General features: G+C 39.2%; 1 protein-coding gene across 1 annotated transcript; it reads left to right on the top strand.

The window, feature by feature from the left end:
- Nucleotides 1-238: 238 nt before the first annotated feature.
- slc12a8 (solute carrier family 12 member 8) lies at nucleotides 239-15,820 on the top strand. Its single transcript, XM_055031680.1, has 13 exons — nucleotides 239-596; nucleotides 1,085-1,231; nucleotides 2,442-2,633; nucleotides 2,718-2,949; nucleotides 8,268-8,381; nucleotides 8,562-8,649; nucleotides 9,592-9,679; nucleotides 10,535-10,681; nucleotides 12,454-13,114; nucleotides 13,190-13,287; nucleotides 13,395-13,512; nucleotides 14,444-14,504; nucleotides 15,425-15,820. The coding sequence occupies exons 1-13, from the start codon at nucleotides 456-458 to the stop codon at nucleotides 15,591-15,593; spliced, it is 2,256 nt and encodes a 751-aa protein (XP_054887655.1). The 5' UTR covers nucleotides 239-455; the 3' UTR covers nucleotides 15,594-15,820.
- Nucleotides 15,821-16,636: the final 816 nt, after the last annotated feature.

Raw genomic sequence — 16,636 nt, 5'->3', positions numbered from 1 at the left:
AATATCCGTATTGAACACTGAGGAAAATGCAAGAGACTCGAAAATATTCAAAAACTACATTAGATTTAACATACAAGGTAAACAAATACGAACCCTATTAGGGTTTTATTTTTCGCATTATGTAAATATTTTAAATGTAAGTTTTTGTGAGAACAGTTTTTTTTTTTTTTTTTACCTGCTTAAATTTTGAGCTCAGAGGGCGAAACTACTGAAACAAAACTGCTGGTCTTCGCTGACGTCCAGGGAATACCGTGACTGTGTCAGAGCACACACAGCAGCATCCGGGTCACCTCCTGCTGCACCTGTTGCTGTTTGACAGGGAAAGGCTGCGGCACCGGTTGCCTCCTGTCAGCTTCCACGCAGACTGGCTTCAAACACGCATATGTTTGGACGAGACAAGGAAGCAAGAGAAAAACACGAGGCCTGCGTTTCATGTCAGTCAAGGAGCTTTTCAGATGGCAATGGAGACGCTGCCAGTCGGCTGGCATGTGCACACCTGGGGCCAGGAGGCCCATGGGACCAAGCTGCTGAAGGAGGGATCTGCTGACACCAAAACAAACACACATGTTCACGATCTGTTTCATGAAGATGCACAGGTATTTTTCTTTCTTTTTTTTTTATCAGCTCAATATTTTAAGAATGTATGATTTCCAGAATAAGAATACCCCTTGAACTTCGTGTTATAGTCATTATGAGCCTCTTGACTGCTTTCGTACCTACAGCCTCTTCTCAAGAGGTTTGCAGTCATACTGGCTACAAATTCATGTCATACCTTTTTTACAAAAAACATTTGAAAACGATGTGTATTCTCTTGTATTTTCCAGCTACAGTATTGTGTTGGTCTGTTACACAAATCAGAACAAGATGCATTGAAGTTTTGTTGTCTTAACTTGCAAAATTGTGATCAAGTTCAAGTGGTGTTGAAGTTTTGCTGGGCATTACAGTAAAATTTGCTGTTTGTGGTTTTCAGAGATGGATTTCAGTTAAAATCTGAGAACCAGAAGAGGGGGTCAGTTTTCAAAGCAAATGCTTTGGGAGACAGACGTTTCCAAAGCTTCATAAATGAACTGTTTTTAATGTGCAGCGTTTCCACCAGCCCAGCCAGCCGTGGTGGAGGATCAAGCTGTTCGTGTGGGAGCCGGTGCTTTTTGGGACCTGGGATGGCGTTTTCACCACCTGCATGATTAATATCTTTGGGGTGGTTCTGTTTCTGCGCACCGGATACCTGGTGGTAAGTGCGTAACGGTTGCAGCATATCAAGATGAAAACCGAATTTCCGCAGCAGTTTCAAAAACAATGTTGATCAAAGGGATTTGTAAGGTAGTTGAAAACAGGAAAAAAGGGGTCAGTCATTTGAAGAAGAATTGTAATTGTTCAAGGCCAAAGTAAAGGGCATTACAATGATCCTACCTCCTCAAGGTGATGTCCAGCTCTGGTTTTGATGAGGGAACAGCATTATGTCATGATATAAGGTTAAATAAGGAACATTTTACATCATACCCTCTTTTACAACAAAGTGGGACCAAAAATGGAGCCTTCAGGTACCCCTCAACAAATAGGTACTGATGAAGAGAAGTACTCCAGAGTATATCCAGAGACAGACAACAAAACACTCCGAGCAAAAGAATGTTGTGTTCAACTGTGCTAAAGGCTGCTGTCAGATTTATTAGGACCTTAAGTGAACAGTTTAACTGAAATTAATAAAACATCTTAAAAAAATGGCTACATCAGTATGGTGAACTTAAAATCAGTGTCAATTAATGTTGATTAAAAAAACAATCCTTTGCAAGTTCTTGAACATAAAAGGCAGTCAACATATAGGACTGTATGTAGACTGAATACTTTGATTAAACTATCTCAGCATGTTTAAAAGCAGCTGGCTGGCAATGCAGTGTTTTGTAGCAAAATTTGCAACTTGCCAAGAGATATTACAATTGTAAATGCAAAGATTACTGTTTACATTTGTAGACACGTTGACTTTTAACACCTACATGCTTGTTGATCTCGTCTGACAGCTCAGATGTAGTTTTCTAGCTAGAAGACAATGTTTCTTGTTGAGAATGACATGCATCTTACCAGACAGAAATGACATGGCTACTTATGTCAGGGGAAACTTTTGTTGCTAAGCATGACTGATGGCTCAGCACTTGCTCACCATGTCCTGCTTGCAGGTTTTTTCTATAAGAGCTGCAAAGATATAAAATCTAGCTAAGGAATAGAGAAATACTGAATGATCTGTTTCCTTCGTTCTAATGCCAGGTCCGTTTCTGCTGACAAATTCCAACATGCAATTTCTAAACAATCAGTTATTGCTAAATTTGATGTAACTTTGCAAACAAACAATGTTGAACATTGAAAGAGTAAAAAAAAACTTTGAATAAAACATTTTAGTTCAAAATGACATGCATGCTGTATGTTGTGATGTCTAACTACATCATCAGGGTAACACTGGCGTGCTGTTGGGGTTGCTCCTCGTCTCCGTGGTGGTTTTGGTCGCTTTAGTGACAGTGATGTCAGGGATCGGAGTGGGCGAACACTGTGGGGTTGGGAGCGGAGGAGTCTACTCCATGATCTCCAACGTGTTGGGAGGCAGAATCGGAGGTACTGTTGGCCTCCTCTACGTGTTTGGACAGGTGAGTTCAAACCGCGCTCCCTTCTTTAATATAACTTGAAGATTCTTTAGGGTGACTGCTCTCCTGCTGCCTTCTTCTCCGCAGTGTGTTGCCGGCGCCATGTACCTCACGGGCTTCTCCGAGTCCGTGGCAGAGCTTTTGGGTCTGCAGAGCCAGTGGGCGGTGCGCTGCATGTCAGCGGCTGTCCTCCTAGCGTTGCTTGGGATCAATCTGGCAGGTGTGAAGTGGATCGTCAGACTGCAGCTGCTGCTGCTGGCTTTGTTGGCAATCTCCACTCTGGACTTTGTTATTGGCACCTACACACACCTCGATCCAGGTACGGCTCAGTGGTTGTGACTGTTTTGTTTTTTTTTTTAAAGTGCTTGTTTTTTAAAATGAAAGGAAAAGAAGCAGCTGGGCAGAGTGGATGGGACAGGATCTACCTACATAAATGCATAAAAATCCGGGAGGAAATACTTAACTGTGATGGCAAAAGTTCATCTTCCAGCAGGATAATTACTAAACATTCAGCAGGAGATGCGGTGAAATTCATTAGACCTTAGCGGATTTATGTGTTTGAAGGGTTTATTCCAAGTCCAGTTGTGAAGCAACTCAGAATCTCTGTCAGAATCCATTCTGTGATTTTGCTTCTTTTTGCGTATGTAAAACAAAAAAGCATTTATTCTTTCCCTTCTACTTCAAAAATATGAATTTCTTTGAGTTTCTATGTTACCGCCTGCTGTAACTGCTTGTTTCTTTTATTATGTGAAGTAACTGATGAGAATCAACTCATCCATGTTGATAGCTATAAGCTATAAAACAAACAGAATACAAAGCCAAGAAACACTTAATGTAAAATTTCTAGATTAAACAAATTTCAGTCTCATTTGACTTTTAAAATTTTACGCACTGTAGGAACAGATGCATTCAATTAAACAGATGACATCAATCATAGACGTTAAACTGGTGAATTGTTAGTAGTTGTTAAAATGTAACCTGATTTAAGTTAGTTTAAGTGAAATTTATTCGTTTTTTTATTTATATTTTTTGCTTTGTAGGAGAACACCCCAAAATGATTGAAACATTTGTTTCATTCAGTTATCCAGTAAAAAGTCCTGTTCTCATGGTGTTTTCAGGCCAGTAGGTGGTGCTCCAATGTTATTTTTTGCAATTGATTGTGTCCCATTGAAATGTTTATTATTATTATTATTTATTTATGAACTCTTTTCTCCCGCTTCTGTCAAGAACAAAGTAAAGTTGGACTTTATTATTTCTTTATTTTTTCGTTATGTTGAGACTCTGACGTTAGGAGTTTTCTTTAGTTGACTGGATTGTTTCCTTTTGTTGGCCTGCAGGAAGTCCTACCCTACATTTCCTGTTCTCAGTGGTTATCAACTTCCTTTGCAGTGGGAAGAGAAATCTGCTCTAAAATTCAAAACAGTGACTGAAGAACACTCCCCCTCCCACCTAAACACAAATTTATGACACTATGTAGTCAGTAGATGTCAGTCTGTGCAAAACTCCTTTTTATTCTCCCATTGAAGCTTGATACTTTCCTGCTATCGGTGGCCTCTTGACCCTTTTGTTTGTTTTATAACACGATTAGTAGAGACCATATTGCAGCTGTGAAGAACCGTGGGAGAACCAGCCACAGCTGCTACTCCAGGTTGTTCCAATTAAAATGCTGCTTTGTGTGTAGTAATGATGATTTCATCATTGGCAGAGGACCAACAGGTCCCCTAGCAAAGTGAAACGGCCCAGATTAGTTTAAACTCAGTGAACGCTGGAGCACATCCTGAAGGAAGTGGGAGCCACCGGTGAAATGATGTGGTCATGGTTTGATAACATGTCCGCTTGGCAAGTTCTCCTGTTAAGGCAGTTGCAAAAAAAAAAAAAAAAAACCTCATAGGCCGCCACTATACAGGAGGCAGGTTATGTAAACCAAATTTTGTGCCATGCAAATATTTCACTTTTTAATTAAATTAAAGTAAATGTTAGTATTTTCAAGTTCTGACATGATATTAAGAACTTGGTGGTTTTCAAAAGTATTCCAAGCCCTTAAGCATTTTGCCGCACCTCATTATTTTACGGGCGAATTAAATTACAGACCAACACAAAGAAGCACAGAATTGCGAAGTGGAAATAACATAAAACATGGTTTAGAAACAAAAAAAAATTGAAAGCTGTGACATGCATTTGTATTTGATTCCATTTATTGCAGATAAATGGGCTGGGTCTTTTGGGATATTTATTCTTGTTTCACACATTTTGACCCTGAACTATTTGTCCAAAGCTCTTTGCAAAATAGTTTAGCTCAGTTAGAATAACTCATGGGTGTTTCTGACCAACGATGTTTAATTCTTGCTACAGTTACAATGTTGGACGTAGATCAGGACATTAATAGTCAAAGTCCTTAGATCAGACTCACACATACTTGCACATCAATATGTTTTGATCTAATCATTTCACTGAAACTCTGGTTACATATTTAAGGATTCAAGTCTTTTGCAGCCTCTTAATTGTTCCTTCAGCTTTTCCCTGCTTCAAGCACTGCTGTTATTGACTTGCCATTATTGACTGTGTGAATCTTCACTCAGTCTTGAGTTTTCATTGCAGTTTTTGTCAAATCTGCACATTTTATTTGGTCATATTGCTGTTTTAAGGAGGCTTAAAACATATCCATGCCACATTTGTTAATTTTAGTGATTTATTTGCAAGAAAGTTTAAAAACATAAGTCATTTTTATTTTCCTTTACAAAGATGTACTTCTTTGTGTTGGTCTATTCTGTAAAATCTCAATAAAATACAACAAAGTCTTTAGCTGTAAGGTGACAAAGTTGCTCACTGTGTGAAAACATACTTTTCAAGGCTTCATCATTTTTTCCTTTAATTGATTAGCTTCTGCCTAAATAGCAACAAATAGTCAATTGTTGGCTGTTTCAGTTGGATCTACAGTATTGGTTTAATATATTATTAAAGCTATGAAAATGTTTGGTTTTTTTATATTTTCACTTTCTGATAGGACCCAAATTTAATGCCATTGTTTATTACACTGCATCGATGCTTTGTCATTTACAAAGTCAGAGCAAACAGGTGGAGTTGAACATGAAATCTCTCTGAAATGTGAGGGCTTATAATTATTTAGTCATATAAAAGATTGTGGGGGAATTCATTTTCCTCTTTAAGTGCAGTAAATTACTAGAATTTAGTCAATAAAGCTGCCAGTGTATTGTCTCTGTGACCAATCATCTCAACCACAAACTCCTCTGACTGTGATCCAGAGATGAATTACAGCTCAACACGCCTCACCCTGTCCCAGTTGAAGCCTTTTCTCCCTGCAGAGCAGGAAGCCGTAATGGGCTCCTTGGGTCTGGGGTTGAGGGTGTTAACCAGACTCACCCACATTTTTGGAAGATGAGAAACGGAGATGGACGGCACAGAGATCTAAAGGGTCTACTAACCCCAGGGACCACCACATTTTTTTTTCCCCTTTATTGTTTTGTGGTCCAAACTGTAATATATGGTTTTCAGTCGTCCCTCTGGGTCCTGCTCCACCTTGGTATAACAACAGCCTGCTGTGCGCAGTCCATACTTGTTAGGGTGGGAGAGTAGGAGGTCAGTTCAGCAGTGGGAGAGGGCTTGGATGCTCATGTAATCCGACTACGCATTCCAGTGTGCATCAGAGGAATGCTGCACTCGGTGAAGAACCCCACACATATGCTTGTTACAGAAAAAGTGGAACTTCATTAGATTTGACTTTAAAATATGGCTGATAACTTAAAATATTAAAAGCAAAAGCACTCTCTCTCTTCATCCATCTGATATCTATGTCAAGTTCATCAGAAAACCAAACGAAAACTTATGAAAGAGGGCTTCTGATTTGGTCAGGGGTGAAATGTTGAACACACTGAGGGAAAGAAGCAGGTAAACATGTAGAAGGACTTCCTGATAAAGTACCTGTACAGTTGAGGCAAATGAGAACATGGCTACATCACAGTTCCACATATAGGGTTTGTTTTTCACAGTTTTTTTCTAGGCAATATAACTTGGGTTCATCTAAAAATAAATAAATAAATAAATAAATAAATGAATAAATATTGTTAAAAATAATTTGTTACTCTTTTCAGACAGTGTTTCATTAGAGACAAAGTGAAAGGTATTAAGCTTTCCTTTCTTGCAATTTGATGATCATGAATGATGGACAATAAAAACCTAAAATTAAGTCTTGAAGAAAATTTTTACATTTGGAAAAAATAAATATTAGAAATTCATAATGTCATAGCTTGATTGGCCTGCATTAATGCAGCAGTTCCTGCAAAAGGAAGCCCAACCCAGCAAATGAACATACTTTTCAGAAGACTGACATTTCTGTTTTTAAATATCCTTTATTGATTTTAGGTGACATTTTAATTCCCTCAGTCACAGAATTTTTAGTTGTCATTTTCTGCAAGCTGTTGTGATTTTCGCCTGATATCCTTTCGTGTTAAATAAAATTGAGCAAGTTTTCCAACAAACACCTCACCTGGCACTGTGTTTCTAAGGTGATAGAATATGAACTTGTGAACACCCTTCAAACAGAGTTCAGTTGTCAGACCAGGCGTCGTCAGACTCTCTTGGATATTGGAGTTGGATGTTGTAATATGGGTGGGGAAGTCTTGTTGTAGACACAGTGGATTTGTTAGGTCCTGATTGTTTAGACATGGTGATCTCAGTGGGGCACAGAGTGAGCAAGAGTTCAACGCTCCTTAAATACATCTCATCGGGATCACGAGTCCTTGAAACAAAGGAGAAAAAGCACGCTCACTCCCTCTCTCGCTAACTTTGATTCTTTTTCCAAAACTTGGAAGCTGCTAAGCTTCTGAAAAGGGTGGCGACTTCCTTTAGGATAAACATGTCATTAATCTGAGAAAACACATTCTTTCCCATCGCAAGATAACCAAAGGGGGGAAATGTCCGGTGTTGTAATGCAGGCAGGTTCTCCAGGCAGTGGGGTTTCAACGGGCCCCCACCAGTGCAGAATGACCTTCAGTCACTCCTTTGACAAACCAGTCCAGACTGAACTGACCCACCCTGCCTGCAAAGGGCTGCAATACCTGCTGTTGCCATTTAGTTTGACCACTCCTGATTCATTCACTCACATTAGACCAAATGGCATCTGTGTTTCATGGAACTAAACACGCTGTGCAGTTGTGATGCAAAATCTTTGAAATAAATACTTTAAAGACTGTTATAGAATAACAGGAAGACTTGAAATTGATTTCCAAAAAGAATTAGGATTTGGGGCGAAATGTGACTAAAATGTGTTTATATATTTGCTGTCTCTTGTCTGTAACCAAAGCAGCCTTTCCACTGGGGTTCACTAGACCCCTGAAGATGTGCTGTAAGCAGCAGATCCTTTGAGTCCTGCAAGCTGCAGGGTGGGCCTCTATGAAATCTGACATATTTCTGCAGCATATCCCACAGACACTCTATTGGAGGACAATCTTTAGACACCTCAAACTCATTATTGTTCTTTTCCCACCATTCAAGATACATTTTTCATCCTAATAAAGGATGCACATGGGTCTCAAATACATTTGAAATTTTATTTTTTATTTGTTTGCAAGCAAGGGAATGCTTTTAAGCATCTCCAGTTGTGTTTTTTGTTTCTTTCAGAGCATGGCTTCGTGGGTTACTCAGCCAAGCTTCTCAGTAGTAACACCATACCGGATTATAGCCCTGGAGAAAACTTCTTCACAGTATTTGGGGTCTTCTTCCCTGCTGCTACAGGTGTGTGCTCTTCTACCCTTCCTGCCTTCTTTTAGATAACAAGATTCATTTATCACACAAAGTATGTCAACAACTACTCTCCCCGTTTGTGTTTTTTTTTTAGCTACACACTCCATGACTCTAACATTTTGCATGTTTTTTTTTTTTGTGTGTGTGTGTGCTGTGTGTGTTCATGCTTAGGGGTCATGGCAGGATTCAACATGAGCTCAGACCTGCAGCGGCCAGAGCACAACATCCCAGTGGGAACCCTAGCAGCTGTTTTTACTTCGTACGGCAGCAGCTGAATTCACCCTCCCGAAAAAATAAGATACACAAAAACACAGTAGATTTATCATTTAGCTGTCCAGACTGTGAATTCACACAAGTTGAAATATTGTCAAAAAGTTTATATAGTTCATATTGATGACGCACAGAGTAATATATTTCAGGTGTTTGTGTTCATTTTAATAATTGGGATTTAAAGCTTATGGAAATCCATAATTACACGAGATCAGCAAATGTTTTAATGCAGAAATATTTTGACTTGACTACGTTTTGTGTTTTTAAGAGACACCACACAGCTGAAACCTCCAAGCCATGAAGCTCAGCTGACGAGTTCTTTTTGTAAAATAATTTCTAGACTACAGACATAGTCCTAATTTCAGAAGAAAGTAGATTTTGCGTTTCTTTTGTAAAGCCTATGGAAAAGTGGAGAGGCACAGAATTCAAGTTGATTGAACTTTTGTTCTGGAGGTCCATATTAAAGCAACCTGGGCTTCCTTAACTCTCCAGGAGTAGCTCTGGTTGATCAACATTCTTCACTACATTGATGGTTTAATACATCCAAAATGAACTGAAACTATTACTTGAAACTGACTGTGTGTGTAATGAAGTTGTGAGAGGCACATTTTGAGTTGAATCGATACAGTAAATGTGTTTTTTTTAATGATATTCTAATTCATAAAGATATGCTTTTACATCTAACAGGATGATAACAGTTGTTGTCCACAAGGGGAATTTACAAAACCACATATGTTACTTTCCCTGCCTCCTGTGGTGCTTTTGTAAAAGGTCAAACCTTTCCTGTTTCAGTGGAGAGAACAAGCAAACCTACATTCCTGGCACTAACCCATCAGATATATAGTGACATTATTCTGACTGACTTTTTGTATTAATATGGAGAGGAGCTGTTGTTTATAATTTGCTGTGGTGTACTGTCTGTGACCTGCAGGTGGTTCCTGTATCTGGTCTTTGTCTTCCTCCTGGGGGCCATTTGCACCAGAGAAGCTCTCCGCTGTGACTTCTTGATAGCAGAGAAGGTAAACTCCTCTCTGTTTCCATCCAGCCATGTAACACAGGCCTTCCAGCTGAGGAGGCATGGTTTGGGGATTTCCCACCATGGCTCAGTTTGTTGACATGTTGTGGTTGGTTCAGCCTCTGACGGTGTGTACTGTAGAAATACTTGGAGTTTCTGAAAAACATATTCCAATTCTATGATGGGAAAATATTCACATTTTACCATTTTCTGTATTGCCAGTGATTTTTTTTTTTTTTTTTTTTTTTGGACTGGTATCTCTCAACTGGAGGCTTCAAAGAACCCATAGAAGTTGTAACACTCAGCTAACTCACAAACTAGCACAGCATTCTCTAAATTTCTTTTCATTTGTGTAATTTCTTCTCAGTATAAATAAAACTGTTCAGCCTCTGCTCCTTGAAGGCCCACAGATAACTTGTAGCTGAATCTGCAGCAGTAGTTTGGACTGCAAATCATTGATTCAAGGAGGTTATATAATTCACATCACACTTTGTATATTGTTATTGGTGAAGCTGTTTAAAAACCATCAATAATTTTCCTCACATTTTACTTTCCAGTAGTATTTTGTGGTGGTCTGTAATGCAAAATTCCCATAAAATACATAGAATTTTGTGCATGACGTGAACATTTTTATGGTGAAATTTCACTGTTTGAGTACAAATATGTAAACTTCTCAATTGAAAAAAAAGGAATTTTACTTGAATCAAGTGCAGAAGTCCTTGACTTCTCCATCAGTGATTAGTGCTCATTGTTTTTGCAAAGGGTCGACTACAGCGGAACTGACTTGGGCGTAGCTTTCATGAGATCTCAACCCCACCTCATCCTTTTCACCCTGTGTTTGTTTTCCGTCTTCCTCCAGGTCTCCTTGGTGGGTTTCCTCTTTCTGCTGGGACTTTACATCTCCTCCCTTGCTTCCTGCATGGGTGGCTTGTATGGAGCACCCAGGATCCTCCAGTGCATCGCCGAAGAGAGGGTCATCCCCTCGCTGACCTTCTTAGCAAGAGGGGTGGGTGGTTAGAAGGTTGAGGGAACCTTCAGTCATCACGACAAAGCTTGAGATTATTTTATCATCTCTGTGTGCTGTTGGAGCTTTCACTTCAATCTACAATTGACGTTTAAGTGTACGTTAAACATTTAAGGTTTATCCAAAGGTAAAAAACCCCACATGGGTTCATTCTGTTGTTTTCTTAGGGTGTCTCGCCTCTCATTCAACATCCTTCTTCAGTTCTTCAAAACTAATTTTCATCTTGATTAAAGCTCCGGTTCAGTCTGAAGACAAGCAACCTTTCACTATATATCATGATAAACAACAAGTGGTGCCTAATCTTGTTTTCTTTTTTGAAGAAAGATGCATTGTGCAGTAATTCTGCCACAAAAAGTAAGGATTTGAAGAAAAGTAGATCTAGTTGACTACTTGATCTCCAAGTTCATTCATTCATAGCTTATTTATTTAATACCACAAAGCCCAAATTTTTTTATTAGTTCTCAGAGTGTTCATGTACACATTGCCTTCACCTCGACTGAAAGTAAATTATGAACTTCATTGCAAAATTCCTTAAGAGCTGTGAACTCAACTTGGAAGGTAGCAAGCTATTGCCAAAATTAACTACACAGACAGTGACAATGAAAGTGGCTAGGAGAGGTTTATTTCTAGTTGCAGTCATCTGCTGAAGAAATAACAGCATGAAATCATGAATTCGAGACATGTGTGGAGGAAGTTAATATCACTGCAGCTTCGCATTTATTGAAATGAATCCATCAACATACAGATTGACTGTGTTACTGCAGTGAATGGCACTTTGTAACCTGTTAAGTGTGTAGCCTGGATGTATAGGGGGTGTGGTGCTCAGACTCAGCAGGAAACTGTTTCTGAGCTGCCTAATTATAGTTTGGGCTCCATAAAGTAGAAGTGAGTGAACTGACCTCAGCAGAGCAGCATTACAGCACACTTGGTGAACAGTCACGTTGACGTTGTGACCTCTTTGACCCCAGGCTTCCCTGTATGGCAGCGCTACTCGGCCTCTCTCAGCAGGCTGGAATTAGGCCTGAGACATCTTGGCCCAAATCAAAGCCTCAGAACAAACGCAGGAAGGGCGACGGGCAGGGCCCTGCTCTGCTGTGTGCTCTGGAGGCCCGCCAGGCGCATAACAGTCCTGCCGTAACTGTGCAACAAGACAAAGTTGAAGAGGTTGCTGTTTGGTGACAGATTCAGACCTACAGAAGGAGGCAGTTCTTTGAAAGTTAAGGTGGAAGTAAAATCCAAATTTAGATAGAAATCAACAAATATGTTATTTTTATGTTTATTTAAATATGTTTGGGGCATATTAATGGAACTCTTGCTATAAGATGGAGGCTTCACTTTGATTACAAAGCTGTGATGTTAGCCAAGGAAAGAAGCAAATCCAAGTAATTTGAAATTAAAGCAATGCATTGTTTTCAGCAAAAGTTCATAGAGGAAACAATAATTGACTGCTGAAATGATAGACAGAAAGTATCTTCAGATGCCACTTTATATGTACTGAAACGCTTGTGTTTCTGTGTCAGTTGGCTTGTTCACCAATGGGCAACGTTAGTTTGCTTTGTTTTATTTTTGCTAACCAGCTCATAAGATAATTTGTTTTGTTCCCTAAGCTCTATAGTTCAGGTAGAAAAGTTGAGCAGTAGCTTTATCAAAACTACTACTTATGCACCCATGTAATCCAATCTAGATTTTGGAATGATTGGGTGTCAAGTATAGCATTGCTAACCATGCTGTGTAATTTTTTGTCTTGTTGGCAGAAAGGCCCAAACCGGACCCCGGTGGCAGCCATTTGTCTAACCAGCATGCTGACCATGGCGTTCATTTTCATTGGTCAGGTCAATGTGCTAGCACCAATTGTCACCATCAACTTCATGCTCACCTACAGCCTCATTGACTACTCCTACTTTTGTGTGGCCATGGCCTTCCAGCTTCAAACGAAACAGAAGAGTCAGACCTTCATTTCAGGAAGGGGAAGCAGGCGCAGGTCGACCAAGCAAAGTTCAAAGCCTCTGATTGCAACCCCTCTCCCCAATTATGGGAGTGGAGGCGAAAGTCCGCAGGGAAAAGGGACTCTGTTGGAGTTCAATAAGGATATGGACCAGATCTTCCCACCTGTCTCCAAACTTAATCCTGAACCAGAGAAAATGACTTTGAGGCAGGATTTGTGCAGCGGATCTCAGAGTAGGAAGGCTGCCACCAAGCAGAGACTGATGCACAGCTTTGGTCTTGATCTGAACAGTAACATGTTCTCAAATGAAAACGTAGGGGAGCAGAGCTCAGCCCCACTCCAGGAGGGAAACAAAGGGCAAAGTGGAGATGAGGAGTCCAGGGCTGGAGATCAACCTGAAGTCAAATATCACACAAGGATGGATGACACCCAGCAAGATTCACCTGCAGAGACTCATCTTTACAATGCAGGTGTGTAATTCGCTGGGACTAAGTTTTAACACAGAAGTGACCTTGTCCAATTTGTACTGACCTATAATCTTTCAGGTAATGAAGAAAAACCAGAGCAGCAACACTTTGAAATTCAACCCATGTGCGATGCCTTCTACACAAAGTTATGTAACCACTGGATTGCCCTCATTGGGGTAAATTACACAACACATGCAGCTAATTACAGTTTTCCTGTTCTCATAATCTGTTTTCAGATGACTTTACAATTAATGATGATTAATATGAACATTTTCTTTTTCAGGCAATGAGTTCCATATTGATTATGTTTATCATTCAGTGGGCTTATGCTTTAGCAAACATCCTGGCTGCATTGCTGCTCTTCTTCTACATTGGGAAAACAAGTCCTGGTTTACCTACAGGTAACGTCTGTAAGCTCATCTATCTGTAAAAACCAATCATGAGCTTCTAGCTTGTGAAAAGTCAATCTAGAGCAATGTCAAGCAGATCAAGCGAGAACAGAATAGTTCAAAACAGCCCAAAGCAGTTGTAAACACCAAAGGTGGGGGACAGCTTAACAAAACCTCTTCCTTAGCTGCCCGACTAGAGGAATGATTTCAGGAGCCAGGTGAGGCATAGCATCTGATTGGCCTCTGCTTTTCCAATGAGGTCGCTGCTGCTCTGCAGCCTTCAGGCAGCTAATCAGGAAGGTGTGCCCTCACTGCAGTCACCTGTTGAACAGTTGAACCTGCATATCAAAAAGAAGCCTGCACAGCCTCAAGAGGCCAGAGATTATGCTAGTGCAATTAAAATCAATTCAGTTTTTATTTGCTTTTTACATGCTTCTCACTAAGGGTGTCAACAGATTTTGCCATTGGTATTTCAAATGAGTCCTTTGGTTTGCTTTAATATATTTTTTACTTAAGAGTGTAAATAGGCCAGTTTTTAATATGTTTCTTAAAATTAGAACATTTTGTAATATCCAAATCTGTTATATTTTTAACTTGAGGTGCTTACTTCATGTTCAGTTAATATTTGTCTATAGCAACAGCCTCTGTTTTTAGGCTTCCCTTGCAGTCTCTCCCTACAGCAGCTTTGCAGCTGTTGTGGCTTAGGATTTCTCCATAAGCTGTATCTGTGCAGTGCAACACGTGTTGGTTAACGGACTCCGCACGTTTTCAAGCTCCAGTGTCAAGATTTATCCCACAGGTGGATGATGAAAATTTGCTCGTCTCAGAGCTGTCTGCAGTTTTCTAAAACACGTTGAAGTTCAGTAAATCTTATAACTGAGGTCAAAACAGTTAGCTCCCTCAAGGAAAAAGTTGAACCATTCCTACTTTGATTTATTTACAGGTATTGCAGCTCAGTTCAGCTTTTTCAGATGGCTGAAGACAATTCTTGGTAACCTATACAGGTATTGTATAGTTTTACAGTTGACTTTCAAATGTTTACTCTTAACTTTGTGAAAAGCTAAACTAAATTAAAGAAACATGTTTCAACTTTTAATTTTTTGTTTACTAATGAATTTCAACAATGTTGTACGTTATTAGTAAAACACATCCCTGACTTGTTTAAGAAAAATCTCCTGAGGCTTGTAAAACATTAGATTTTTTTTATTTATCTTTCTGAAGGAGCTATAACTAAATGGAAAAACATAAGTAGCTAAATAATTTCTGTAGTTTTTGGGGAACATTTTGGAAGGTGAATCCTTTTTATATAGAGCATAGTGTTTCAGGGATTTGACAAATTGCTAATAGTTATTTTATAGATGGGAGTGGGCTATTCTTCAAACATTTCTATTATGTCTTACTTGACCCTGAAGGAAGGAAAACTTTGGGAGTTCAAAACAGACTGGGAGAAGAATATTTGGGAGTGAGTTCAAAGTATCCAGAGAGGTGAAGAGGGACGTCCAGAGCTGATTTCTTTGGTCCAATAAGAGGGCAGCTCATTGCTGCCTAACGGATTGAAAGAAGAAACCACAAACTACTATTTAAAGTTGCCCATATTTACAGTCAGAACATTAATGAAAAATGTTAAAACTACCGGAACTGTGACAAACAAGAGTTGACAGAGACCCAAGTTTATTTTCCAGCTCCCTCAGGGAGGAGGATAGTAAAAATCTCAAAACCTCACTGTAGAACCACAGCAAAGTCTGAGGTCTCAGGCTCAGCATGTCCCTAAATAACAGCTTATTTTGTGGCTTTTTATACATCTTTACAAGGAGTGTAAGAGGGACCAGTATATCAGAGAATGTTAATTAACACTTAAGATGTCAGTGAAAATATCCCTCAAAATATTTTCAAGTTTTAAATTCTCATTTTTCTTAACTTCCAGGAAGAGAGGATCTCCCCAGGATGAGATGGTGGTGACTCCATCTCTCTCCGGAATTGGGCTCAAAACCAAGCAACTGACTGAGGAAAATACTGACTTTTCCTCTCGCCACCGCTTTCACCAATCTTGGTCCATCCAAGCTGACACAATGGTGCAACCACCGAACCAGTGACACGCTTGAACTCTGACTTACTTCTATGTCTGAAAACCTCAAACCACAAAGTGTGCCTCTTGCTGCTGCATTTTGCATATTTCCTTTGTAGCAAAGACTTTAAGTGCCTCAGGTCATTTTTGATTGGTGTTGAAAAAACAGCTGAACTTTTCTAAAAGATACTTATGTGCTCAAAGTCACGTTTATTCATTTGTTTTCACATTAAGTTTACAAATAAATTTATTTTGTTCAAAATTGTGTTGTTTGATTTTCCCAACATAACGTTTTTGTGACATTACAATAAATGTGTTACAAAGACTTGATTGAACATTTACACCTATTCAGATCATTCATAGCAAGATGCATTTTATTTTGAAAAGCCATATGTTTTTTCACTCTATAGTTACTTTGCAAAGAGCACAGAAGTCGTATTATATTCAACTTGCTTCTTCACAAAAATCAAGTTTGAAATATATCTTAGGGCACATGGATTATTTTGTAAAGTTAAGACAAAAAACATACAAATATTAACCAAAAACGTCTGCTTACACATTATGAACACACACACACATGAACATGAATGCTTTATGATGATATTCCACTTATTTGCTCACATTGCATAATGCATTAGAGGTAGATCTTGCTCTGCAGTGCTGGCAGAGGTATATTATATCACCTCTTCCTTCTTCCTGTCATATTCAGTCTCAAATATGACTGAATATTTGAGTTTTTTACTCTCATCTTGAGAGTAAAAATTTGCTTCCTGTTGTTTTGAGATGCTGTTCCATTGCTTGCATTGACAATAGCGTTGTTGCAGCTGAGGCGCCATCTCTATCGACACGGCAGTTTGCACACCTTTAAACCACAGGATATTTGGGCTCAGATGAGATAACTGCTGTTTTAAAAAGTGTTACTTATCAATCTATAGTTTTGACCATTTAACCAATAAGACCCGATACAGTGTCGGAAATGCATCAGCATTACGTTTGAGAATACCTGGAAAAAAGGAAGACTATTTTATGTTTGTCATTCTTGTTTTGGTCTTTAATTGTCTGTTCTTGATC

This window comes from Poeciliopsis prolifica, unplaced genomic scaffold, assembly GCF_027474105.1.
Source record: "Poeciliopsis prolifica strain line A6 unplaced genomic scaffold, Auburn_PproV2 SCAFFOLD007, whole genome shotgun sequence".
NCBI lineage: Eukaryota > Metazoa > Chordata > Actinopteri > Cyprinodontiformes > Poeciliidae > Poeciliopsis > Poeciliopsis prolifica.
This window is presented reverse-complemented; position numbering and strand designations above follow the sequence as displayed.

What these genes read in the sequence shown, in the direction of transcription:
- slc12a8 (XM_055031680.1), top strand. Translation starts at nt 456, where the DNA reads ATGGCAATGGAGACGCTGCCAGTCGGCTGGCATGTGCACACCTGGGGC. An exon ending in CTACACACACCTCGATCCAG is followed by an intron (nt 2,950 to 8,267) that starts GTACGGCTCAGT and finishes TGTTTCTTTCAG; the next exon opens with AGCATGGCTTCGTGGGTTAC. An exon ending in CTAGCAGCTGTTTTTACTTC is followed by an intron (nt 8,650 to 9,591) that starts GTACGGCAGCAG and finishes TGTGACCTGCAG; the next exon opens with GTGGTTCCTGTATCTGGTCT.